Source organism: Cercospora beticola, chromosome 7 (genome assembly GCF_033473495.1).
Source record: "Cercospora beticola chromosome 7, complete sequence".
Classification (NCBI taxonomy): Eukaryota; Fungi; Ascomycota; class Dothideomycetes; order Mycosphaerellales; family Mycosphaerellaceae; genus Cercospora; species Cercospora beticola.
Genome location: NC_088941.1, coordinates 2,177,000 through 2,202,717, shown reverse-complemented (window position 1 = coordinate 2,202,717; position 25,718 = coordinate 2,177,000). Strand labels below are relative to the sequence as shown.

At 54.3% G+C, this 25,718-nt stretch overlaps 9 protein-coding genes across 9 annotated transcripts; 5 read left to right on the top strand and 4 right to left on the bottom strand.

The window, feature by feature from the left end:
* Positions 1-269: 269 nt before the first annotated feature.
* Positions 270-2,800, top strand: RHO25_011104 (uncharacterized protein; the record flags this gene model as incomplete). The annotated part of the gene is made up of 4 exons (XM_023602023.2): positions 270-364; positions 419-854; positions 908-1,375; positions 1,427-2,800. 4 exons carry the CDS (start codon positions 270-272, stop codon positions 2,798-2,800), a joined length of 2,373 nt encoding a protein of 790 aa, XP_023451528.1.
* Positions 2,801-7,094: 4,294 nt separating this feature from the next.
* RHO25_011103 (uncharacterized protein) lies at positions 7,095-10,216 on the top strand (the record flags this gene model as incomplete). Its single annotated transcript, XM_023602024.2, has 3 exons — positions 7,095-7,375; positions 7,442-7,757; positions 7,862-10,216. The coding sequence occupies 3 exons, from the start codon at positions 7,095-7,097 to the stop codon at positions 10,214-10,216; spliced, it is 2,952 nt and encodes a 983-aa protein (XP_023451529.1).
* Positions 10,217-10,932: 716 nt separating this feature from the next.
* Positions 10,933-11,854, bottom strand: RHO25_011102 (uncharacterized protein; the record flags this gene model as incomplete). The annotated part of the gene is made up of 2 exons (XM_023602025.2): positions 10,933-11,129; positions 11,179-11,854. 2 exons carry the CDS (start codon positions 11,852-11,854, stop codon positions 10,933-10,935), a joined length of 873 nt encoding a protein of 290 aa, XP_023451432.2.
* Positions 11,855-12,317: 463 nt separating this feature from the next.
* On the top strand, positions 12,318-13,760 carry RHO25_011101 (uncharacterized protein; the record flags this gene model as incomplete). Its single annotated transcript, XM_023602026.2, has 1 exon — positions 12,318-13,760. One exon carries the CDS (start codon positions 12,318-12,320, stop codon positions 13,758-13,760), a length of 1,443 nt encoding a protein of 480 aa, XP_023451431.1.
* Positions 13,761-14,641: 881 nt separating this feature from the next.
* Positions 14,642-18,018, top strand: RHO25_011100 (uncharacterized protein; the record flags this gene model as incomplete). The annotated part of the gene is made up of 6 exons (XM_023602027.2): positions 14,642-14,695; positions 14,772-14,953; positions 15,055-15,112; positions 15,199-15,348; positions 15,399-17,073; positions 17,126-18,018. The coding sequence occupies 6 exons, from the start codon at positions 14,642-14,644 to the stop codon at positions 18,016-18,018; spliced, it is 3,012 nt and encodes a 1,003-aa protein (XP_023451430.1).
* A 484-nt stretch (positions 18,019-18,502) lies between these two features.
* Positions 18,503-19,260, bottom strand: RHO25_011099 (uncharacterized protein; the record flags this gene model as incomplete). Its single annotated transcript, XM_023602028.2, has 2 exons — positions 18,503-19,140; positions 19,185-19,260. 2 exons carry the CDS (start codon positions 19,258-19,260, stop codon positions 18,503-18,505), a joined length of 714 nt encoding a protein of 237 aa, XP_023451429.1.
* Positions 19,261-19,786: 526 nt separating this feature from the next.
* On the top strand, positions 19,787-20,485 carry RHO25_011098 (uncharacterized protein; the record flags this gene model as incomplete). The annotated part of the gene is made up of 1 exon (XM_023602029.2): positions 19,787-20,485. One exon carries the CDS (start codon positions 19,787-19,789, stop codon positions 20,483-20,485), a length of 699 nt encoding a protein of 232 aa, XP_023450840.1.
* A 119-nt stretch (positions 20,486-20,604) lies between these two features.
* On the bottom strand, positions 20,605-22,361 carry RHO25_011097 (uncharacterized protein; the record flags this gene model as incomplete). The annotated part of the gene is made up of 2 exons (XM_023602030.2): positions 20,605-22,274; positions 22,328-22,361. 2 exons carry the CDS (start codon positions 22,359-22,361, stop codon positions 20,605-20,607), a joined length of 1,704 nt encoding a protein of 567 aa, XP_023450924.1.
* Positions 22,362-22,583: 222 nt separating this feature from the next.
* On the bottom strand, positions 22,584-25,303 carry RHO25_011096 (uncharacterized protein; the record flags this gene model as incomplete). The annotated part of the gene is made up of 2 exons (XM_023602031.2): positions 22,584-22,685; positions 22,745-25,303. The coding sequence occupies 2 exons, from the start codon at positions 25,301-25,303 to the stop codon at positions 22,584-22,586; spliced, it is 2,661 nt and encodes an 886-aa protein (XP_023451434.1).
* Positions 25,304-25,718: the final 415 nt, after the last annotated feature.

Genomic DNA, 25,718 nt, shown 5'->3' with positions numbered 1-25,718 from the left:
CATCATCCTTCGCTCAGCAGACGGCAACATCACTCGCAGCATCCTCACCCTCGTTGGCTCCAGCCTCCAGCTCATTGACCGCTGACTGACGTTGGCCGCGATACCCAACACAGCCCTTGGGCAGCACAGAAGAGCATAGCACAGCACCGCTAGCCACTCTTGCAGCTTGCACCACTACCCTCTGTAAGTGGCACCTGCTCACCGCGCTCCCTGAATGCGAAAAGCTGACACGCGCGCAGCCACCACAGCGACCGTCACCCAGAGACAACATGTCCGCCAACACCTCGAACCACGCCACCGCCGACAAGGGCAAGGGCAAGGCCCCACGCAGCCCGCCGCCGGGCGTCGTCTTTCCACTGCAGCCGTATGTCACCTGTTGCCCTCCCTCACCTCACTGACCACTGGCTGACTTCACCAGACGCAGCCGTGTCCCGAGCGGAGAGAGCACCTCCACTGCTCGTCCAGCTCAGTCAAATGGCGGCAGCGGCGCCGCCGTGGCGGACCCGTTCACCTCAGCTGGCCTCGCCGCCCGCTTGAACAGCATCACGCTCAGCGGCGATTCTCCCAAGTTCGAGCCAGGCAACGTACTCATCAAGCACCTGCTCAGCGGCAGCACCCCAGACGAGGCAGCCGAGGCGCCATCTTCTGCCCCAGGTCCAGCCATCGTCGCCTCGGCAAAGGGCAAGGGCAAGCAACCAGCCAAGGCCGTCGGTCCTCCCCCAGTCGGCACCATCCCTCGCAAGGTCCACTTCACCACCGACGTGGGCCCCGTCGGGGCTTGTCGCTACCTCAAGGTCGTCAAGATCGAGGACCGAGCTGACTTCGATCGCGGTATCGCTGCCCTGAGTGCTGATGTATGTTGCTGCCCCTTGCTCACGTGGAATCACCCTTGCTGACATCACCGCAGTTCCAATTCCACCTCGAGGAGCACGTCTACGACCTCAAGATCTCCGAGCCAAGCAACATGTGCGCAACCTTCACTGCTTGGTTGGTCTTCAACGATCTTGGATCCACACCTGCCTTTCAGAGCCTCTTGGATATCGTTCGGCCGAAGTGGAAGTATGAGTGGGTCAGCCACAGCGCCTACGATGGCGCAGTCGGATACCGCATCTACGCCAACAGCACCCAAGCCTACCATTACGACGGCCAATTCGTGTTCGTCTGCCGACCGATCGCGCCCACCACCGCTGCGGGCCTCGACGAGCTTGAGTCCGGCATCACGCAGCTGGCCTTCGACCACGGCAGAGTCTTCGCCAGCAAGGACCTTCCATGGCAGCGTTCCATGGACTGGCAATACCGCTTCGAGCTGACTCGTATCACCGACGCTCACGAGGTCCTTAAGAAGATCAATTTCATGAACCCTCACCACTTCAGCGTAAGTACACCCCGCCGCTCATCTGCCATTCACATCACTGACAGCACGTAGCAATTCGCAGTGACTGCTCAGCCGTACGGCGACAATCTGAGCCTCAGCACAGATAACGATCACCTTCTCCACGTCACCTGCAGCCCAACTGGCCGCACTGCTTGGTCCACCGGCAGCAACGGTGCACCTCGTCCATGCACACCACCAATCGTCGTGCCAAAGGTGCCGGAGCCTTACTGTTACCGCGACCGCTACGAGATCGACAGCGCCAACTCATACCAACAGGCTGACCCATTCGTGTCTTCCTCGATGGCTCAAGCCGGCCCGAGCACCCACCCCAACCAAGGCGGCTTGTATCGCCCACCGCAGCGTCGTGGAGACTCCGCTCCCAATGGCCAGCCACTGCGCAACCGCCAGCTTGGCCGTCGCGACGATACTGCTGGTGAGGGCTCTGAGTCTCAGGCAGTTGTTCTCGACCGTATCGTCAGCGGCCAGGACGTTCGCACCACCCTCATGATGCGCAACATTCCAAACAGCTGGACCTTCCGTGAGCTGAAGCGTCGCGTCGACCAAGTTGCCAAGGATCAGTACGACTTCTCGTACTTGCGCATCGACTTTGAGAAGAACACCAACGTCGGCTACGGCTTCATCAACTTCATCAGCCCATCTGCCACGGCCCAGTTCGTCGAGAACATCCAAGGCACCGAGTGGTCGCCAGACTCGCACCCGCGCAAGAACGTGCAGTTGTCGTATGCTGCTGTGCAAGGTATCGATTGCATCATCGACAAATTCCGCAACTCGTCGATCATGTCGGAATTCCCGGACTATCGCCCAAAGTTGTGGTATACTCCATTCGACGCTCCTCACCCTGCTGCTGTCGGCACTGAGAAGCCATTCCCACCGTCGAACAACATCACCAAGAACCAGCGCTCGCGCGATAATGCGAGCAGCATTGGCCTGTTCCCGCCACAGCACCGGCGTCAGTACGGTGACCGCTCCCGCCGCTCCCAGTATGATCGCGGCACCCAACACCAAATGACTGAGGAGGCTCTGTACTCAGCTCCGGCTTACGGCTACGACAACTACACTGCCGCTCCAAGCCAGCAGTACCTTCAGCCACCAATGCCGATGGCACAACACCCAGCTTTCATGCAATACATGCCAACTTATGGTCCGGCCCCTTACGTCTACAACCCGGCGCCATACTACCCACCTCAGCCGATGCAGTTCGGCGGGCATTACATGCTGCCACCGGCACCTCAAGGCTGGCCACACCCGCCGCCACCACAGGCCTTCGGCACTGCCTACGCAGGCAACCCACAGCAAGTCCCACGCGTCATCGTTGGCGGCTACCAGCAGGTTCCACCACCTGCCACCAACCAGGGCACCGTGGCTGAGGCCGAGACCGAGGAGGTCGAGGCAAGCAACCAGTAAAGGCAGCACTTCTCTGACCTTTTGTCCGCACACATGCGTCTGCGACTTTCTGTTCACGCACACGCGTCTCTGATTTTCTGTTCGCGCACACGCAGCTGGGATGACACGCTCAGCGGCGGCCAATGCTGCCGAGTGAAAGAGCTTTTAAGTAGACATCCGTAATAATGGCATCCACTTGACCTTCGCTTCATGTGCACTCCAGTCTCTACTTCTCTTCATGCGACCTCGCTGTCCATTGCTTGATCGTTTCGAGTCATGCACTGTCGCTGTCACAGAGTCTGCCGAGAATGGTGGAGCGCCTCCAGGTCTTGAGCCACCTCGTTGCCGTCGATGGTACGGACGGGTGGAGATCTCGAGTCGTCTTGGTGGAGTCTTGTTGAGCCAAACCACTATCTCTGCGAATGAGCAATGCCCCAATGCCAATACTGCTCTCGATTACTGGCGTTTTGATTTGTCCGCATTCCAGAGCCAGTGCCGACAAGGCCCTCCTTCCATGGGTAAGAGCTACTGCAATGGCAACACTGTTCCATTTTGCTCCCGTTTTTGGTTGATGCTGGCTTTGGAGTCAGTTTTGGAATTACCAGTGCTTCTGTTGATTCGAGGTGGTACAATGGTAACACTGCTCCAGATTGCTCGCATTTTGGTCGATCACGGCCTGAGAGTTAGAAATGGGCTTGGCTATTGCTTCTGTGGGTGAGGATCCGCCTATGCTAATGCTGCTCCAGATTTTCGGGACGATGTTTGGTACCAGTTTCGGAGTGAGTAGTGCACCGCTGACCGCTTCTCATAAGGCGGTTTCATTTAATGCCGACAACGCTCCAGACCGCCGACATGGTGTAGTGTACCAGTTTCGGAATCAGCGCTGATTGGACCGCTGCTTGCTTCTGCATTTGGGAGAAAAGTGCAATGCCCACGAAGCTTCAGCTTGTTTGGACGTCAGTCCATCCTGGCTTTGGAGTCAGCGACGAGCTTGCGAACTGCTTCGGTATATCAGGTTTCATTCAATGCAGCCGGCGATCCAGATCGCTGGTGTCCTGGTCTGCTACGGCGTCGGGGTCAAAGCAGGCACCGGACCTTGCTGTCAAATAACAACCTCGCCAGAAGGTACCACTTGAAGGTAATGCTTCGAGGTATACTTTCGCTGGGTGAAAGTAGATTGTGACATAATCGAGCCAGTCTTTGGTGCTGCACAACTATTGAATCTGAGTCTGTGGGGATGCTTCCACTGCAATTGATGTCGTTGGGCCATCATTCAGAGGGACGGCTTGAAGTTTGACTGACTCGAAGATTAGAGCCCGTGACAAATCTGAGTTTCGTATTCGTTCCACCTGGGAGTCGCGTTGTCTTTTGTGCTCAGGATGCTTCGGACTTCAATGATCTTACGACGGAAGCTTGGCTTAAGGTGAGCATGCCTCAGTCAACATTGAAGTTATGAGAGCTAGTGTTGCTCTAGACGAATCGAGATTGGGATTTGTTGTCGTATCGGAGTTGAGCTACCTCTGTATTGCTTGATATGGTAGCGCTGTTAGTAATGTCGTTGCCTCGAGATCTCTGTGGCCTCAGAGGTGAAGTACGGCTAGAGATAGCAGTGCTCCTTTTGAGCATGATGTGCTGAAGTCGATGTTGCTCTGAATCGACCAGATGCTGGCTCTTCCAAGTACCGAGTCTTCTAGATATGTTCCTTGGTTCAGGTAGAATGTATCGTTGGCAGTAGTGCAATTGGAGTTCCTTCGAATACATGAGAACTAGCTCGATGGAACGGATGCTTTCCTTTGGTCTGATGTTCGTTTTTTGTTTGCTTGAGACTGGCAGAAACGCTGCATGTCTCGATCACTTGGCGACCTTCTTCCTGCTCGCCATGGACTGGCTGTGTTGGCATTCCGTTACACCAAAGAATGCGTCTGCGTTTCCCCGTCACGGATAAACTTGACTTGACATCGAGCAGAGTTTGACCTGCGAGCACGCCAGCCAGAGCCAACGTCGGAGGCAGAGCAGGGGCATGAATATACTTCATACCCTATTGGGGTCCATACCAGGGACGAGCGACCAGTAAAATTATCGAAACAATCCAACTCGATGTTGCTTTAGGACCACTTTCCTCAGTAGTGCGGCCTAAGGATGCATCGGTGGGCAAACTTTGCTGCTGCCGAGTTTTTTTCCAGGCTGATGGCATTGTTGTCCCAGACAGGAAGCCTTCACAGCAAAACAATTGATTGACCTAAGGCAGGCCGAGTAGCGCCACGTCACGACGGAACATACAGCGTCCCACGATATTCCTGTAGCCTGAGGACGCCGCATTGGAACGCCCCATCCACATGAGCTTGGTGTCAGCTGCAACGAGGGCCAATACGCGGCCACTGGTGGTGCTTGCCGAGTCGCAACGATCGTAAGGTGAGGGCAAGTAGCAATCCCTTTTCTTCGGAGCACAACGTGAAACTGGTCTTGTATACCGCCATCGTGACTGGTGATGATCCAGCTGGCATTCATCTCCTGGAAGACCCGCAAAATGGCAGGAACGTTCGGTAGATGTGGAAGGTGCTTGAGCCGTATCAGTCTGCTCTTGCCATCGTAGCTCAGCATGAGCATGAGCAGCTTCGAATCAATGTACTCCGGTCGATAGATGGTGGCAATGGGCCATCGTTGGTCTCGGACAGGGCGGTAGCCAGGATCGAATTGACTGTTCAGTTTGTGTGCGTCTTTGTAGAGTGTTTCGATGCCTCGATGATCGCATCCGTCGGGACAGTACGATGTAGGATAGCGTGCTTTGATAACAGAGGCGATGCTTATTTCCTTTTTCTGAAAGACTCCCTTCCTCCATTGGAGCTGAGGACAGATAGGGCTGTTTGGCTGCGACTCGTTGGGGACACTTGATGCTCGATACGCTCCGTCTCTGGTGTTGTACGATGCCATCGTTGCTCCAGTGGGGTTGTATCAATTCGCCTTGCTTGATATGAGTCGTCGAGCGGTAATGAAGCTCGTTGCCATTTCATTCGTAGGTGTGATGCTATCGAGGGGCTTTCGTCGTTCTCGAATATGAATGCTCATCCTGCTGGAGTGAGTGATCAGCTTCGACGGCCATGCTTGACAGAATAGGATTATGATGTGAACGAAAGTGAAGGGATGTTGGCAGCGTCTCCTTCTTGGAATGATTTCTCGGACGGATGGGCAGGAGTCTCCTATTGCAAGATAACCTGGGCAACGAGGTAGTATTAGCAATTTCCCCTGGATCGGTCGTTGAGCCTGCGATCGAGGTTGTTGTTCTGATGAGGCAGGCAACAGCAGCGAATATTGGTCTGAAGAAGTCTCGATTTTCATCGGTGATTAGCGGAACCAATTTGTATATGTAAAGGTCTCGAATGAAAATTCTGTGTGTTCTCATGATCAACGAACGACGGCACTTGGCGTTCACTCATTCGCCACCCTGTTAGCCGCGAAGTAAGGACTTCACTCAGCCTGAATTTGCCACTCGGGAAGCCGGTACACTTGGAGCTAGCACACCGGATCAGTTCTGTTCATCTTCGTTGATTGTCCAGATACACTGTAAGGCGATAGGAGACGTTAGGATGTCGTTCGATAGATGATTGGAGCTTGGAATTGTCGTGCTGCATGCAACCGAGCCTGCTGGCCATATGATGAATGTTTTCCGATCATGGCAGCACGAGTCACGGAAAATACAACCCTGCCATTCTGGAGAGGTTGTCTCTGGTCTTCATTGTTTCCGGCCCACGGCTGGGAGCTTCAATGATATCCGAGGTAGGAAGCAGCACGAACGAAGGTGCCAGAGTGAAGATCGGTCCCTGAACGATTATTGCAACAGGCTCAGAGGCGCTGACATTTTCCGAATGGACCCCTACGACTCATCAAGCTCGTTTGCAGGACTATTCAGGAAAAGTGGAGATTCTCTGCATCAGATATCCATGAGTGAAGATGTCGAGTGAGACTAGGATACTCACAACACTCTCTTGCCGATGTCACCCGTCTCCATCCGACGTCGTCCGCAACCTTTGCAGAGCCTTCGATTGAGGCTTCATTCATCTTGATATGAATAACGCCATTCTGAACTGAGTGAGCTGCGATGTGGTGGCCACTCATACGTCTGCATTCAGACGCGTGTTTGTGGTTACGTCCAAAGTCTCGGCGGAATCAGGACCTCGACTTTCCGCGTTTCTCCATCCCTCCTCTCTTGTGCAACGTCACCTCTTCAACAATGCACAACTGTCACTACGCTATCAGCATCGGCGCCGAATTGAGATGAAGTTGTCGACGTACTGACTGTTGCAGAAACGAAGCCGCAATGGCACGTCCGAGTCGCGTCCAGACCGCAACGCTCACGTTCGCGAATCTCCTGCTCCCCGTAGCCGTCCTCGTCTTCGCCAGCGGATTCTTCCCCTATAAACCTGTCCTGCCTGGCCTTGCCAAATTTGAAGATGCGCGGAATGATGGAAGAGTAGAGGGCAGCGTGGGTCATGATGGGCGGCCAAACGCGCCATTTGACAAAGTCATCTTCATGGTCGTAGACGCGCTGCGAAGCGACTTCGTCTACGGCCATGACAGCGCCATGACTTTCACGCAGAGGTACGCGCCGCACTCTCCAGATACAGCAGCAGCAGCAGCAGCAGACAAGTCACTGATGCCTCCCAGCTTGATCCGCTCTGGCGCCGCGGTTCCCTTCACCGCCCACGCAACTCCGCCTACAGTTACGATGCCTCGCGTCAAAGCCCTTACCACAGGTTCCGTCCCCTCCTTCCTCGATCTGATCCTCAACTTCGCCGAATCCGACACCACATCCTCCCTCGCGACTCAAGATACCTGGCTGGCGCAGATCAAATCCCGCGGCGGCAACATAGTCTTCTACGGCGACGACACCTGGCTGAAATTATTCCCTGATAACTCCACGAATCCGGAAGAACCGCCGTTCTTCCTGCGAAGTGATGGAACCAGTAGCTTTTTCGTTTCGGTCAGTAGTAGCTCTCCTGCTCCTGGGCCGAATGTAGTCCCCTTCCTTTCCTCCATGTTCGTAGAAGTCCATAGGCTGAGTATCAAATATTTGTTTCAAAATAGGATTTCACAGAAGTTGATCTCAATGTGACGAGACATGTTCCGCAAGAACTTGGTCGCGCTGCTGATTGGGATGCCATGATTATGCATTATTTGGGGTTGGACCACATTGGGCATAAGACGGGGCCATTGGGTCGGAATATGCTGCCGAAGCAAGAGGAGATGGATGGGATTGTGAAGATCATTTTCGAGGCCATGGAAGAGGAGGATGGCGATCTAGCGAATGCGGTACTGGTCCTGGCCGGCGATCACGGAATGAATGCTGGCGGGAACCATGGAGGAAGTGGACCTGGAGAAACCGAGCCTGCGTTGGTGTTCGTGAGTCCAAAGTTAAGAGAGCGAAGGGAGAAGAGGAGGTATGAGTGTCCGACATTGCCAAAGGAGGGAACCGAGTTTCACTATTACACGAAAGTCGAGCAGAGCGATTTTGTGCCTACGTTGGCGGGATTGCTGGGACTGCCGATCTCGAGGAATAGTCTGGGAGTGAGCATTCCGGAAATGGAGGGGATGTTCACAGAGATGGAGAAGTTTGAGCATTTGAAGCGCAATGCGGAGCAGATCTTGCAAATCGTTGTGGCGACGTATGGGGAGAAGAGCTGGGACGAGACGGTGGTGATTATGGAGACATTGCTGATGTCGAGCAAGACGCCTGAGGACCTTGCCAAGACTGGGGAGATGTGTGAAGAAGCACATGGGGAGAAGAAGCTGGCTTGTCTTTGGGCAACGTGCAAGGCACACCTGCGAGGCGTCATGGCTCAGTCTTCCGACCAAGATTTGCAACAAGCACAAGAGCAACTTCGCAAGTTCCTGCTGGCTGCGCAGGACGAGTTGAGCGGCACGGCTTCTTCGTACAACATCCCTCGCATGGTCACCGGCATGGCGCTCACGGCTTTCATCATCGGCCTTGCGGTATCATCTTTCCCCGAACTCTGGCCAGCATCATCAGCGGGAGTCTACTTCGCGCTGATTAGCTTGCTCTACGGCGTCATGATGTTCGCGTCCTCATATGTCGAGGAAGAACAGCACTTCTGGTATTGGCTTACTCCGGCTTGGCTCACCGTCCTCACAATCACTCGGCTTCCGAACTTCACGACATTACCGAGCCGACTGCGTCTCTCGGCTGCCGTCTTTTCTCTCCTTGCCGTGCATCGGCTGAGCGTGAGATGGAACCAGACGGGACAAAAATTTGCTGGCGCGGACGACATTGTTCACACGTTGTTTCCGGAGCACCACGTGGCAATGTGGCTACTCATTTTGGCCACCTATGCTTACCAAGGATTTCTGCTTGTCACAAGAAGCTTTGCGGGATTGATGGGAGCGGAAGTCGCAGTTCCGCTGGCTGTTGTATGCGTTTTGCCGGGCATCGTATTTAAGTTGAACTTCACCCAAGCGGATGCCCCGGAACTGGTGAGAGGTTTAGCGAGTGGGATTCGAGCGCTTACGCAAAACGTGGACTTGGTGGTCCAAGCGAGAGTTGCCTTTGGTGTTCTCGCAGCGGGATTGCTGGTGGTGATCGTATTGGCGCTTATGTCGTGGAGGGAGAGTGTAAGGCAGCAGGACCAGGTGGGAAGGTTACCGAGCTTGGCGGAGAGGTGCCATGGTCTGCTGAGTCTCTTCTTGATGATGCAGACCAGGGCACCAAATGTGACCTTAATTCTGGGTTGGGAGCTACAGAGAGAAGCTTTGGCGTACCTCTTGAACAGGCAGGACGAGGCGAAGAAGACGGGCGGGAGAAAGGCTTCATCGAACATCACCGCCATTGCGACCTCTGTCCTCCTTTGCAGCCATGTCGCATATTTCTGCGCGGGAGGAAGCAACTCGATCTCATCGATTGATTTGAGCAATGCCTACAACGGCGTAGCGGATTACAATATCGTTGCCGTGGGCATCTTGCTCTTCGCATCAAACTGGACTGGAGCTATCTGGTGGTGCAGCGCAGCAAACCTGCTACTCTCGAGCCATGAACTGAACGCGAAGCCCTCACTGTTCGCTGCTTCGAGAAGCACGGAAGAGAAGAAGAAACAAGGAAGCTGGATCGATGCCGAACGCAAGCGTCTTCATGAGGAGAGCTTAAAGACTGTCATGGGTGCAGAGAAGTCTGCTTCTTCGAGATTGGCGAACGCTGGCGAGGTGGACCGCGCATGGGACTGGCAAGTCTACTTGTCTCACATGACAACTTTCATTGCCATCTCTCTACTCGCTGTCATGGCGAGTTGCACGGCGCTGAGGACGCACTTGTTCATTTGGACAGTGTTTAGTCCGAAGTACTTGTATGCGATGGCGTGGAGTATTGGGTGGCACTTACTCATCAATGTCGGCTTTGGCAGCCTATCGAGGAGTTTGAAGAACGTGGCGTAGAGGTCACATAGATTTAATAGCCTTGCAAAAGGACCATAAGTAATTGAGTATGTCTACGACGAGTTCGTAAATATCTCCTCATGGCAATTCGACTCATTCTAAAATCGCACTGCTTCGCTACGTGCTTTCCTCCAATGCTTGTTGTAATTACTAGACATTGTTTCTTTCGAAATTTTGGCCTCCACTTCTTGCTCTAGTATCGATGGTCGATCAGTCTTGAGCCTCGATAGCAGGCAGGACGAGGTGTCATCATTGTCACAATATCGCAAAAATTACCCACAGCATCCTGAAATTGATCTTAGAGTGCACCTTCTCTATCTATTCCTGCTCGCAGGGCCGGAAACTACTGTCCCCCCAGTTGTTGCTCGTGTAACCCTAAAGGCTTGGCAGTAGCGATATAAGGCAACGATATGCTCTGTAGAGACATCCAAACACCATCCTTGCTTATTAGGCGAGACGCCTTCTACTTCTGCCTATGAATTGAGCTTGAGAGCAATGAATTTGGTACATGCAACTAGCGAAATCTGGTACAATAACTTCAAGAGGCTGCAAGTGTTTCATTATTCGACATCGCCCACGCTTGACTGATGATTGATCGGCTTGACGAAGATTATTCTTGCTTGTTGTGAATGCAATTCATCCGGCAAGCCCATGATCACAATGTTTTCCAGACCAAAAAGACACGTTACTTTCGGAATGGTGAGGCGTACTGTCTGTTAGTCCTGGTGGGTGAATCCAACACCATCACCTGAACCCATCGAGATCAGTCGTGCCTGCATACCTTGCGCCAGCTTGCTCATTTCTGGAGGCAGATTCGAAAAGTCGGCCTTGGATGCCCAGGTGCCGATTCCGTGCTGGAGGATATTGCGAGCACGTTCTGGATCGGACTTGGTGATGCCCATGCTACCGTGCACTGTGATATTATTAGCAAATGCGAGATTGCAAGTAGTAATGGCACACACAAGTCATTCTCTCCGTACTACTGTTATACACGCCTCGATGGAGGATGTTGTTGTTGTAAAAGACGATGTCTCCTGGACTCATTTTCACTGCCAACTGCCCTGGCATGTTATCCTCGAATGGGTCAGCGCCTCGCTCCATGTCAGTCCGTGCTCGTTTATGTGAACCTGGTACTACAACGAGCGAGCTGTCATCGTAGAGTGCAAGATTCCATTGTGCGTGGATGATAGGTTCCTGCAAATGCCGCAGCTCTTCTTCTGCTGATGCTTGCGGTCCGATGTTGTCTCGGTGCCACCGCAGCGCAAAGTCATGATCTGGCCTGCAGAGCATATTGTACAGCTCGAGCACCAAATCGTCTCTGCGACATTGTAGCAGGTCTAGAACCACGCCGACCACTTTCTCGTGAAAGTATGACTCTGCGAAGAGGTCGCGGCCTGGCATATCAGGATGCAGGAGATGTTGCACTCCCCATATACCATTCTGCTGTGCATCTTCCGCATTCCATGGCGGAAATTGCTTCGGCAAAGTCCTCACGTACGGCCACTCTCCTTTTCGGGCTTTGTGGACAACGTGCTGACACGCGGCACGGTAACGCTCGAGCTCGTCGGGAGACAGGACTTGTGGTATACGCACGAAACCGTCCCGCTCCAGCGACGCGCGAAGCTCTGCTGGCGTCATGGTTGACGCCATGCTCTGGTCTTTGTGATGCCGAGTCAGGTGTCCGAGGCCGTGGCCGTGAACGTGCAGACAAAGGCGGCGTCGTGTTGTCAATGTCGGCAGAAGAGCGGCGCAGCGGCTGAGACATCCAGCGTCATCTCTTGGGCCCTAAGCAACCAGCCTCGCCCACGCCTGTCAACCCGGCGCGACTCACACACCTCGTCCTCGAGTGCGACATCTTGCGCAAAGACTCGACGTCTCTTGCACTGCGCCTCTTCACTCTCCCGCCCTGTTCTCCCCATTCACGCCAATGTCTACTTTCGCCGCACAATCACAATCACAACCGCACATCACACTACAACCGCCTCACGTACCTTGGAAGCGCTACATTACCTAGCCCACTGGATCGCGACCACCGACCACCCTTTCCCTTGCGACACTAGCTCGAACACGACTTTTCATTACGACCTTCACACACTGCGACATGGCAGACTTGACCTACATGAGCGACTCGCCCGTGCCGACTGCGCCTGGCGCTCAGCAAGGGCGACAACAGACCACGCCTTCCCAACCGAAGCGCAATAACCGCAATCGCAAGAACAACCAGCAACAACAGACCGACGGCGCTGTTTCCGACGGCGCTCTCATAAATCCTGCTGCGTCTCCGCGACACAGGAACAACAGCAACAAGCAGCGGCAGAGCAGCGCAGCGCAAGGACGACAACAGCAGGACAATATGGGCCAAGGGAATACGCAGAAAGGGCGACCGATTTCTTATGCCGGTGGGCGAGTTCCAGCGACACCTGCGAAAGAGCAAGCATATGCTGGGCCGACCTTTCAAGCTTCGCCAGCTGCTTCTGCACTACCCATGCCCAAGTTCTCCAAATCAGTGCCAAATGCTGCAGTGCGTGGCTCTCTGTCCGCGAGACTGGCGGCCGAAAAGACATCCGACGGCGAGCAGTCATCTCCCGAGGCGGACGTCGTTGCGCCTGTCCCCGCTCCCAAGGAAGCGTTCAATTCTCCTTTGGACTTGTTCTTCAAGGCGGATCGAGAAGAGAAAGCGCGAAGCGCAAGCCAGTCAGAAGCTCAGAGACCACAACCGCCTTCTACAGAACCTCGAAATCCATTCGCACAAGCAGGACGCAGCGCCTTCCTTGACGAGCTGGACCGCGACTCGGCCATGCCCAGTCCTCGCACCGTACCTCCCAACAACGGCAGGCCACCTTTGAGCCACCGAACAGTGTCTTCTCCTGGCATTGCGCAACAGCAAGCGGATATTGGTGAGCAGGAGAGGCAGGCCAAGACGCAGAATCTGAAGGACTTGCTGTTCTCCGCCGCCATCAGACCCTCCAATCAGCCCAGTACCCAATCACGAACACCGTCCGGATCGAATACACCTAACAATAACTTCCATTCTCCATCTCCCTTCAATCAACCTGGACACTTCTCACAATCTCGATCCAGTTCTGTTCCTTCGACCCCTCAGCCGCATTACGATCAGCAGCAACAAGACAATTACTCTTTGCACTACGGCAACAGAAACCTATCACCTCTGTTCAAGGCTTCACGAAACGACACACCTCAGCGCCCTTCCTCTTTGCGGCAGGAGATGGCTAGCGATACCTCATCCAATGCAGACTCGGCGGTGGGTCTCGGCGATCCATACAGTCCTAACACTTTCGCACGTAATTACCTCAATCACACGGCACGCACCGCGGGGCCGGTGGAGATGCCTCAACTTCCTTTCAACAATCATCCTGCTGCTTTCCACGGTCCTACTATTGGTTCTTCTACTCAACCTGTAAATGCACAGCACGGCGTTCCGGAGCAAGCTGCCAATACCAACAGCAGCGCACCACGCGGTAACGAATTACGAGACATGAGCGCGGAGTCGGCGGAATTACGACGTATGCTCAAGATCTTCTGATATCATCTTTGGGCATATTGGGTCTTGTGTTCAGGCGTTTTCATCTATTACAGAGCATAGCGAGGAGTTTTTGGCGACTTGTCATTGTTTGCAGCATTGTGGCTTTGTGAGCCATTCTCTGGGGGTGGGATATTCGGTCACATTTCGAACGACTGGCAATGTCATCTTGGTGGAGGGTTCGCGCTGCATATCTGCACGCATGCGGCGCTTTGGAGGACGAGAAACTGGGCACGCTCGCTGATGAGTTGATTTGAAGCACGAGTCACAGGACACCCACTCGCTTGAGCTCTCTCGTATGTCAGAGTGGAATGAGTACTGCTTGAGAGCAGTTGCTTGATGGATTTGGACGTAGATAGAAGACCAACTCTTGTCACTCTCTCATATTTCTCACATGTGCCACTTTCGTGTCACTGTCGAATCTTCGAGCGTTTGCAAGGCGCTTCTGAAAAAACACTAAGCCACGGGGCCTGTCCTATGCACTCAAGTGCGTATGTCTGCGACTCCAGAATGTGATCGGAGTCTCAACTTCGCCCAAGTGAAGATCTACATGTATTCAATTGTGCACCCACGTGCGGTCATGATTCTGCCTGATCGGCTCTTCGGCGGCCGCTTCCGAACGTCGATTCTCGCGGGCTTGCCTGGAGCTTTCTGCAGTCATCCGAGCGGCTCTCCAAAGACAAACAACTTCTCCCTTCCGTGATTCGCACGGATTCTCACTCCGCCACGGGTAGCGACTTCTCATTCTCTTCCTCGGATCAGCGTCACACGGAGACTTGCTGCGCTGCGATCGAGGTTTCCGACTCATCGAAGTTCTCCCACTGCGCCACTTCGGCCGTGCCCTGGGCGAGACATGCCGCAAATCGCGAAACTCAATCGCTAGTATGGACGCCAACGCTGCGGTCGTGGCTCCGAAGAGTATGGAGGAGGTTGAGCAGGTATGTGTTCTTTTGCTTGAGCTGTTCGAGATTATCATCTTGAACTGGTTCGCTGATAAATTGCCTTCTCTCACAGCTCGTCAAACGATTCTATCAACCTGGGACTCCGAAACTCATCGCTCAAATCGACGACCAACTCAAGCTCCTTCAGCACTCCAACGAGGGCTGGCAACTCGCAGACGCTCTGCTCGCTTCGCAAGACCAGAATGTTCGGTTCTTCGCCGCCTTGACGTTCCAGGTCAAACTCAACAATGATGGGTCAGTTTTTTCCTCCCAAAAACTTCCGACCCTGAGATGAGGTGTTGTTTTGGTTAGTGGGAAATTGTTCTTTTGCTCATACGTTTTCTTCTTCTTTCTAGGGCCAGATTGGACGCTGCCACGGCGCAGAGTGTTCTTGCAAGGTTGATCTCTTGGACTGTGTGTCTTCCTGGTTTGACTTAAGAATTCGTGGTGAGGTGAGAGTTTGTGTTTGGGCTGAGGCTGATTTTGTGCTTCTGTTCTAGGTCAAACTTGATCGTGCCGGAGAGGGCCACATGGTGAGGAAGAAGCTATGTGGTGCCCTAGGAACGTACTTTTTGCAGACTCCAGTACAATGGGCTCGGCCATTGCTGCATCTTGCGGCATCAATGGCAAAAGGTGACGTTGTCGAGACAGTATGTGACGCGAGAAGGATCGTGGAGTGAACTATGCTGACTTATGACAGGCCCAGCTTTCTGCCTCGCACGATGCCATCAGTCAGTACTTGCCTGTTTTGGCCGAATCACAAATAGTGACCCTACTCTGGCTTGCTGGACAGTTGGCGACCGATAGCGCCAAAGTGGACAGTACCAATGCAGCAGAGGAGGAGGTGCACACTCAAATGGAGACCATCGTGCAGGACGTGAGCAAGATCATTGAGCATGCTATGAGCAGGCCGTCGGCGCCTTATTCTCAACGAATACGGGCTGACTGCCTTGCTTGCTTCCTGAATTGGGTAAACTACGCTCAACCGATGTGGCCAGCGAAACCAGAAGCTCTGGAATACCTCCGCCGATTGATACCAAGTCTTGCTCAGCTCCTGATTGAGCCTGAGCTCGAGCATGATGCAATGGAAGTCTTCCGCGATGTACTGGAAAGCTACACCACGTTTTTCCAGCCGCAGTACATGGAAATATTGGCCAACATCATCGTCACTCACATTCGTCCACGCCTGATTCAGGCTCTCCAAGATCAAGAGCCTGAAGTCATCTCCATTGCTCAACTCGTCATAGCATATGGCATCGCGAACATACAGCAAATTGTGGAGCAACCTGAAAACGAGATGGCGTCAAGAGTGCCTCTCTCAATGATCACAGCGATTCTCGAAGCTCCTGGCTACCCAGGAGACGACGACGAAGCCTCGCTGCACAGCATCGAATTCTGGAACACCTACATTGAGTACGTGAATGAGGTAACATACTCAAATCCGAGCATTAAGACACCCCTGATTTGGGTTGCCTCTGCGCGGGCGACATGTATGACACTCATCAATTTGCTCTGGCAAAAGATGCGAACCCCCGATGCTGAGACTGCCAAAGACTGGAGCGATGCCGAATCGGAAGGGTTCAAAGAGTTCCGAATGGATGCTTCAGATCTCATGCTTTCGGTCTACGTCTTCCTCGGTGCGGAAATGTTTCAATCACTGGTCACCATCATCTTGAATGCCTTGGAGCAACAACAATGGCAGGAGCTGGAAGCCGCGTTGTTCTGCGTTAATAATCTTGCGGACAATGTTCTTGAGGATTCAGACGCGGAGAGCATTTTGACACCAGTCTTCCGCTCGCCGCTGTATCGCGTTGTAGGTGACTTCAGTCAGGGTATGCCCACGCAAGCACGGCGGACTGCAGTCGACACACTTGGTTCGTATGGCGCGTACATTGAGCGACACGCAGAGTTCCTCCCGGATACACTACGCTTCTTGTTCGCTTCTCTGGAGAACCCGGGGCTGTACTTGAGTGCTGCAAAATCTATTGCTGAGCTTTGCTCAACTTGTCGAAGCAGTCTTACGGGCGAACTCGACGGCTTTCTAGCCCAGTACAACAACTTCGCCCGAGGAGAAACGAGCGAGCCGTACACCAACGAAAAAGTCATTGGCGCTATTGCAGCTATAGTGCAGGCGGTCAAGCCAGAAAGTGCCAAAGCGGGACCATTGTCGGCCTTGTTCGATATCATAGATGGCATGGTTGCGAATGCACGCGCGGCGCTAAATACTGAGACGACAGAGGAGCTATGCGTGTCCGCAGTTGATTGCCTGGCCGCCGTTGGTAAGAACATGCAGACAGAAGACGATTCGCCCATAGATCTGTACAACGATGATGCGGCGCCAGCGAACAAGCAAACATACTGGCAGACATCGGAAGGTGAGTCTTTCGACACATGTGTCCGGCTACTGCTTACACTGACTCCTCGCAGGTCAAGCAATTCAGCAACGCATTCTGGCCATTTGCCAAAATGTGCTTCAGATTCTACCCCAGAACAGTGAAGTGGTTGAAGGCGTATGCAAAGTGCTCAAGAGTGGTTTTGTCGAAACTGAGCCTGGTCCATTTGTCTTCCCGCCCAGCTACAACATTGCCTTCCTCGAACAATGCACGCCCAACACGCCCAATCTGGAATCGGTCCTGGCAATGATATGTACACTGGTCCAGCAGTACTCCCGAAGCAATCATCCTCGGATTGACGATGAGATCAACAGAGTCTACCGAAAGGTGATATCGTTTGTGCAGCTACTGGGCGAGCCAAATCGGGATCCTGGCGTTGCACAAAGCTGCATCGACGTTTTCAACAGGCTGGTCGGACGCTACACGAACATCCTCATGGACACCTCTGGAAGTGGCGACGTGGTCGCTCCGATCCTGGACTTCTCCCTCAAAGCACTCGACGGGAACGATCTCATGCCCAAGCGAGCTGCTTGTAACTTCTGGGCACGTTTGATCAAGCCGGAAGATCAACCAACTGACCAGGTTGTTCGCACAAGACTTGGACAAGTCGTGGCCGCGTACGGACCCATGCTTGCGCAAGCTCTCATGAACCAAATCAGTGGCAGAGGCCAGCGTTCGGAGCTGGAACAGCTATGTGAGCCTCTCAAAGCTCTGATTACTACGCAATCGCGAACGAAGCAGTGGATTGAGACGGCGCTTGCCAATCGCGCTGCCCTACCAGCCGTCAGCGAAGGCCTGTCGGACTCAGATAGGAGCAGATTCGTGGCTCAACTCGCGGCCGCTAGGGGTGACACGAGGAGAACGCGGGAGACTGTCAAGCGCTTTTACGCTGCTTGTCGAGGAACTGTCCCAAGCTATAGCGCGTAGGACCGCTGTACTCTTGGAGAGCTCGATCAGTAGCGGGGGGAGACGGCCCAGCTCGTTTCAACGAGTTATTGCTCATGGCGGTGCGACATCGGCCAGAGTCGCGGAGCAGTTGAGACGCGTGTCTTAGGGTGAAATGTGAGTAGTGTTAAAGGCAACAGAGATATCCCACAACGTGCGCGTTTCGAAAAGTTCAAATATCATAATTTGGGGTATCGATCCAACTGCTCTCAACGAGCTAGAGACCTGCTTCTTCTTCTTCTTCCGCGTCCTTTCCCCGTGGGTATCTCCTCTTTCCCATGCAGTGCAAATCAATCATACCATTCCCATGCCCCAAAGTCGGCCGTATATACTCTGCTGCCGTGAACGCCGTTGAACTCCATTGTCAATATGCTTCTTCTCGAGTGCCTCATCCTCCTGCTCTGTGGCCTGAAGACCGCGCTCGCATGCATTTTCCTCTACTATTCCTCCCTGAATTCTTACTGCTTCAAAAGATCCCCATCTTCCCTCCCCACCCCTCCTGTCCACCCCTCTCTCCCAACCCTCCACCTCCCACACCTCCTCCCCCACTCCCTCCACCTCCAGCCAACAGTATCATACCCTTCCCACCCGACCCCGCAACCTTAATCTTCAAATCATAAGGAAATGGATTACTCTCATTCGTCGTTATCGGTGGAATATGATTCCTCTGCTGATTCGCAATTTCCAGAACTTGCCATGTAGCTTTCTCCAACTCATGTGACATGATCTGTCGTGTCTGATTGTAAGAGTAGTCATTCGATGGGGTGTTTGAGAGACCGCTGGAGCGGGAGTTATTGGGGAGCACGGTGATGTTGAGATTCCATGTTTCCCAGGGTGTTTCTTCGTCGGGTTTTTGGAGGAACCAGGTTCGCCGGCGTTTGCGTTCGAGGAATTGGAGAGTTAGGGTGAGGAAGGTGTGTTGGTTGCGGGAGGAGGAGCTGGAGGAGGAGGTGTCCAAGTGGCGGAGGAGGGTTGTGGTGCGGGTTTCGATGAGGGCTTCGATGTCGGGTTGAGAGACGAAGGGGAGGGTTAGGTCGAGGAGCTCGTGGGTGGAAGGGTAGATTGGTGTGAAGTAGCGGTGGAAGAAGATGGTATGGAGGAGGCCTGGAAGAGTCAGTTGTGTTCTATAGAGGGAACGGTGAGTGTACCTTTGACGATGTCTCTGACGTGTGACCGGTCGGCTGTGAGGTCGATCGCATACTCAGGCGGTCGTCGAGAGTCCATGGCGGCGGAGAGTGGTGCTGCTCGTGGCAGCGGTGTTGCAGCTCAAGTCATTGTGTGAAAGTGCGAGAGATATGCGATCGAGATATGCACATCACGAGATCGATAACGTCGTGGAGGATGAAAGGTGGTGGGATGCCAGCCCCACTTTGCTTCCCGCCAACTGCACTTCAACCATCTTCCCGCCGATGGTCAGCAACACGACAACCACCTTCTGATATGGATTTCCTTGCCTCGGACCAACTGACATCGACACAAATTATGCAAGAAATGATCAATTAAGCTCAATGCTGAAGACTTGTCGTCTCGCCGCGCCTCCACAACCTCCGGCGCAAAACTTAAGCCGATGCGCAATTGCCGATCGAGATCATAGAGCCCAAGAAAGATATCGAATATCAAGTCTCCTTTTACAAGCAGCCACACTTCAGCTAGAAGACATCTCCGCAAAAGATTACATCCAAGCATAACCACGACGGCGGATGCTCCACACCACAAGACCAATCGCCTCCTCCACAGACGCATACCGAAAATGTCCACCGCCACGATCCCATCAGAAACCAACTTCAACATCTCCCCTTCCAACCTCGACCACCTAGCCCACCTCTCCTCCCTCCTACACCTCTTCCACCACCGCAACAAAAATCAACACCGCCACTCAATCTGGTTCCGACACTTCTGTACCTTCCGTCAAAATCTCTCAAACCTCCTCCGAGACCTGGAAACTCTAAACTTTGTCCCGGCATCCCACGCAGCGAAAGCAAAGAAGAAAGTAACAGATCCTGGTTTGATTGAGCGCATTCGCGCAAGGCTGGAATTCTGGAGGGATGTTTTGGTCGCGAAATGGCATCTGGCTTTTTCACAGCTTATTGCAGATCAGCGGTTTAGTGCACTGGGATTGGTTTTGATGGGAACACTAGCAGAGGTCTGCGGTATTGTGGGAATTTCGAGAGAGTTGGAGGAAAAGGGTGATGAGGAAGTGAGGATGGCGATTGAGGCTTTTGGGGAGGAGGAGATGGGTGTGGCGATCACGAGAGAGGAGGAAGTGAGGAATTCTGGAGGAGAGGATCAGGGAGAAGTCGTGTTTCGCACAGAAATTGAGGTCGAAAACCAGCCCCTTGGGGATGCCGAGCGGCAGAGCGAGAAACAGGTCGCGCGGAGTGAGAAGCCAAAAAGGAAAAAGAAGCGGAAAAGGGAGGGTGGGGATGTGATGGATGACATCTTTGGCTGAAGTGGAATTTTTGCACACTACGTATACTCTGGCACTCTCTGTCTCGCTGGACAGCATTTTTCGCAGCCATCTTGTGCCGCGGTGGCTCGAAGAGCAGGCTCAAACAAGGGGGAAAGCGCTCAGTGCTCCGACTTCACGTGCACCTCGTCATCCTGCTGGATGGGAAAGCCATCGTTTCCCACGCGAACTTGGGTGAACCCAGCCCTCTGAGACAGATCTGGGTTGCGCTGGTTCCGACGCTGGTCTCGGAGCACGAAAGGTCTCAGCATGTTGCTTGCTGCGTTGAGAGCCTTTCTCACGGCGTTGTGATCGTCTCCATTGTTCTTGTCACGGCTTGGATCACGAGCGCCGTGCACCACGTCGGCGATGTGCTGATTGAGGTCAGCCCAGATGCCCATATGGTGGGCACTGTAGCGCTCCACATTCTTCTTGTTCGACTTGTTGGTCGTGCCCCTGAACTTGTTGGCTTGATCGATCGCGTTTGATGTCATGTTGAAGACGTGGTTGTTCGTTGGTGGACGTGAAGGGCGTTGGTTTGGGCCACGAGGTGGGCCGTTCATTGATGGAGCCGCATCGGCGGGCGACGGGCGAGTCGTTGATGAGCGACTTTGGTTGGAGGGTGCTCTGCCTGGGCGCTGGTACGTCGGGGGATATGTGTCATTGAAGCGAGATGTGTTCTTGCTTGCTCCATAGATGCTGAAGCCACCCTCCAGGCCTGGTGGAGCACCAAGGGAAGCGGCGCTTCCATAGCCCATCATGCGGTCGGCAGGGTGAAGAGCGGGAGCTGGCGCAGGGTAATGAGCAGGAACTGGTGCATGGCGAAAAGCAGAAGCTGGACCGCGCGGGGGGACACCGCGGGTTGCTTCTACCTTTGCTCGCAAGTCTGCCAGGTCTGACTGTCCGCTTGATTGCACGACACTTCCTGACAGATTGCGGCGTGGACGGCCAAGTGGCATCGTATTCGTACCACTCTGCAAGGGACCCAGCCTCTCATCAAAACCAGCTTCCTCTTCAACTTCTTCTTCCACTGTTGGAGGCGCTGCAATCATAGCAAGACGCTCTGAACTGACGCCGTCCAATGCCGGCAGACCTGCCGATGGCAGACGTGCGGCGACCCACGGCATCTCAGGCTCACGGCTATCAGAGCTTGTGATGGGAGCCTGAGAGCCGCCCTTCAGCTCGGCAGGAGCTTGAGGAGGATTGAGAATACGAACATTGCAGTGAGTGGGGAGATGACCAGTACCGCCGCACTTCAGGCAGCGCAGAAACGGCTCCTCAGGCTTGCGGCCATCATCGCTGCGGATGACGGTCTGCGAGTTGACGTTGTGCTCTGGCAGAGCACCAGAATCTCTGGGGAAGAGCGCAACGGCTCTGTAAGCGGCACTGTTCTTGAGACCACCCTCGGCTGTGGCGCCAGTCGTGGCAATGGCGTTGGTCTTGCGAGCGGTATCGGTTGCGGCATCGATCGTGGCGGCAGGCGTGGCAATGGCATCGGTAGTGGCAGTGGCATCGGCATTGGCAATGACACTGGCAGCTGGCAACGAGGCTTGGACGCCACGAGAGTGAGGACAGAGGAAGCCTGGGAGGCCAACCTGACAATCCTTGCACCAAGTAATGCATTCAGAAAAGTCGTGGCCATCCGCACCGCAGTGCAGGCAACGCGTCTGCGAAGCAGAGGGCGGGACAGAGGTAGAGGCTGGCTCTGCGGCGTCTTGATCGAGGCATGGGCGCTTGGCTGGCTGGTTCTGAGGACAAGAGGCGGATGGCGAACCGGGGCGCTTGGGTGGAGCTGCGAGTATGATCAGTGAGTGGGTGCACACGAGAAGATAGCTGTGTACTCACGGCGCTCCATGTCGGCGGTGTCCTGAGTGGACATGTTGTGTTGTGGTTGGTGGTGAGAAGTGGAAGTGCGCGGAGAGGCGAAGAAGTAAAGAAGCGGGAGAAAGTTCAAGTGCAGACAACAACACGCGCCGTTGGGCAGGAGCGACGATGAGCTGCAGCTCACGGCAAACGCGCTCGACACTGCCTTCACTCTCTACTCACGACTTATCGCTGATCATCATTGAGTGCACAACTGTGGCCACGGCTCTGCAGTCCACTACAACCCATTGTCCTTCTTGAACTTGTCCCACGCCTCGTTCAACGTGCTGAACACCGCCGCGCTAATCATCCTCTGCTCTGTCGTAGCGTCTTGGGCAATCTTTCAAATCAGTCAGTAAACACATAGCCTCATACCCACAGGAAGGGAAATAGTCTTACCTTATCAGGATGTACCTTGGCGATAGCCTTCATATAGATAAGTTTCACCTTGTTCGGCAACACCAAATCACTCATGCCCACCTTCTTCCACCCTGCGCCCTCCCAGAGAATGCCATCCAGACTCTGCAACAGCGCTCTCAGATTATCGGCCTTTCCGCCCTTCCAGTTTGTAAGTCTTGCTTCAACTTGATCAGTCAAAGCGAACTTCTCATCGTCAGCTTTATCAGCAGCAGCGTTTTGCGCGCGAAGCTTATTGACAGCGGCAGTCTCCTTGGGACCAGGGAGGGTAGGCCGTTTGACGCTATTGCCCAGAGACTTGGCCGGGGCTGCTGCTCGAGACGGCGTGGGTGCAGCTTTCTTAGGAGCAGCAGCAGTGGCAGGTTTCGGCGCAGCAGACTTCTCGCAACGATCCCGACCCCTGATACTGACGGCGCCGCCGATACCGCCTTCGACCGCTATCCGCCAAACCGCTGCAGCGTCACTCCATTTTTCAAGATGCTCGAGTGCTTCTGCCTTGCGCATCAAAGCTTTGCCGTAGAACTCTCGCATGTCTTTTGTTCCCTCTCCTGCGCCAAGATCGATTGTCTCGCCGACACCCTGGCTGGGACCGATGACCTCGAGAGCTTGATCAGCATCAGAAATGGCCAGCTTCGGATCTCCAGTCTTGAGCGCTGTGAGTGATCTATTGCTGAGCACGATAATCGTGAGAGGGTGCTGTGCTGGAAGTGGACGTAACGCTGCGGCATATGACTCGTGCGCTGAAGCGTAGTCGCCCCGCTTGAAGGCTTCTCCTCCTGCTTTGCGGTGCTGGGCGGAAGTCGACAGCGCAGATGGAGCTATGCTGGGTACATTCCGAGGAGGGGCTTTTGGTCGCGTAGGTATCGGTGAGGGCGTAGGGCGTGAGGCAGGTGCCTTGGGTGCCGCAGCTTGTGCTGGCACAGGGCTGAAGAGATCAACTTCGGGCTCAGGCTGAGGCTCAGGTTTCGGTGGAGCTTTCCTTCGACGAGCAGAGCTCACATATGCCTGGGCAGCTTGATCCTCAATATCTTGTCTTGTAAGTTTGGAGGGAGGTCGCTGCGGCTGGGATGGCGCTGGCTGATTCATAAATCTGGGCTGAGCTGCAGGCCTCTGTGGAACGGGTTCCTCCGGATCGCGATAGCTTGAGGTCGGTGGAGCCGGTCTTTCTGCTGCAGGTGGTCTCTGAGGTTTCTGGGGTCTATCACGAGGAGCATCAAGCATTGCAGCTTCATCTGTGGCGTCAACCTCGCGTTGCTTCTGCCGAACAGTATCCTGTCTACGTTGGCTGCTGGATCTGCTTGAGTCAGCAGACGCCTCCTGCATCCACTTCGGCTGGCTTGGGTCGCGCTCCTGTTGGAACTCTGCTACAGTCTTCGCCATTTGTTTTTGACTGGCTTTCCACAGAGAGGTGGCGCCCTTCAAGAATTTCGAGCCATATTCCTGTGCCACTGCTGCCGCGTCCTTCTCGCCATTTGCTGGTGATCGACTGTCCTGCCGACGGCCATTGGCCGAACCCGATCGTGACTCCTCTCGCATCCAAGCCGGGACGTTGTCTTGTTCGCGAGGTCTTCGCTGTGGACTCCTGTGGGATGTAGATGGACTGCGTTTTCTCTCTCCAGCCTCGGCTCGGGCTTTCTGTTTCGACTCTTCATGTGCCTGTTGCAAGAGCCACCCAACCGCCCCCTGCACGTCGCCTCCGTTCTCTGCGAGAGCCAGCTTTGCGTTATCTGCGGGAAAGCCCATGTCTACCAGTTCTGCCAATGCCTTATCATCTGTTTGCTCGTTTCCCCAGCTTTCTGTTGCCTCTTGCCTCTGTGCCGGCCGTGCTGGCTCTGCGGGCTTCGCAGGACGTGCTGTGACTGGCTTGCCCAGATCGCCCAAAATGTCATCTTCGTCTCCGTTGGTTTGAAACGCAGGAGCGGAAGTGTTCGCTGTACTTCGCTGTGGTACAGATCCCAGGCCGAATGGGTCATCATCCTCATCGAAAGCTCCATTGCTCGCGGGCGCCTTGGCTGGCTGCGATGCAGGTGTGCTTCGCCCACTCTCCATGGCCGAGCTAGGAGGCGGGAAATGACTAGACTTGTCTACCGGCGCATCTTTGTTGAACGCAGCCATAATATCGTCCTCTCCATCCTGCTGTTGTTGAGGTATCCCAGGTGATGGGCCTCGCACCTCTGGCGTCCCTCTGCCGCTGCCCAATGTGTCCCATTGTGAAGATTGCTGTTCTTGCTGCCGACGCTTCTCTTCAATCAATTGCCTTTGCCGTTCCTGAATGGATAAGTTGTTCCCCGTTGGCTTCTTCGATCCCAGCAGATTGCCAAATGCGTCGCCTCCAGCTGGCTTTGAGGTGCTGCTGCTGCCATTGACTGTGCTCGCTGGACGACTGAAGTTCGGTGATGCACTCCTCGATGGCGTTAAAGCTGGGCTAGCTCGTAAGCTGCTATAATTCGACGCGAATGTGCTCGGGTTCAAAGGAGGTGGATTGGAAGTCGTCGTTGGCTTCGCTGGCTTCTGCCAATCTTCGCCGAGTAGGTCGTCCATAGTTGATTACACACGGCGCAGTGGGGTTATCGCAGAATCATTGTAAGTTGGATCTATGTACGGCGCAAACATGTCATGCGACTCCAGCACGCTTGTTGAGGTTGCTGTCGTGTCCCTCCAAAAGACCGATGGTGGCCTGAGGCATGAATCGCGCTTTCTCCTTGAATTCAGCTCAGCTCAGCTCAGCTCGACTCCCGGCCAAGAACGCCCATCACTGGCATCTGCAGTGTCCCTCGGACGCTAGACATCAATGCTGTGTAGTAAATCGAGAAACTCGACTACGGAAGTGGGCAATCAGAGGCACGCGGAAGGCATCATCGGGAACATGCGGTCTTGGCGACAGAGGCCCGAATGGCCGCTCCCACTGCTCTAGACTGCTGATGGCTTCTTTGCAATTTCGATCTGGTCGCTATGT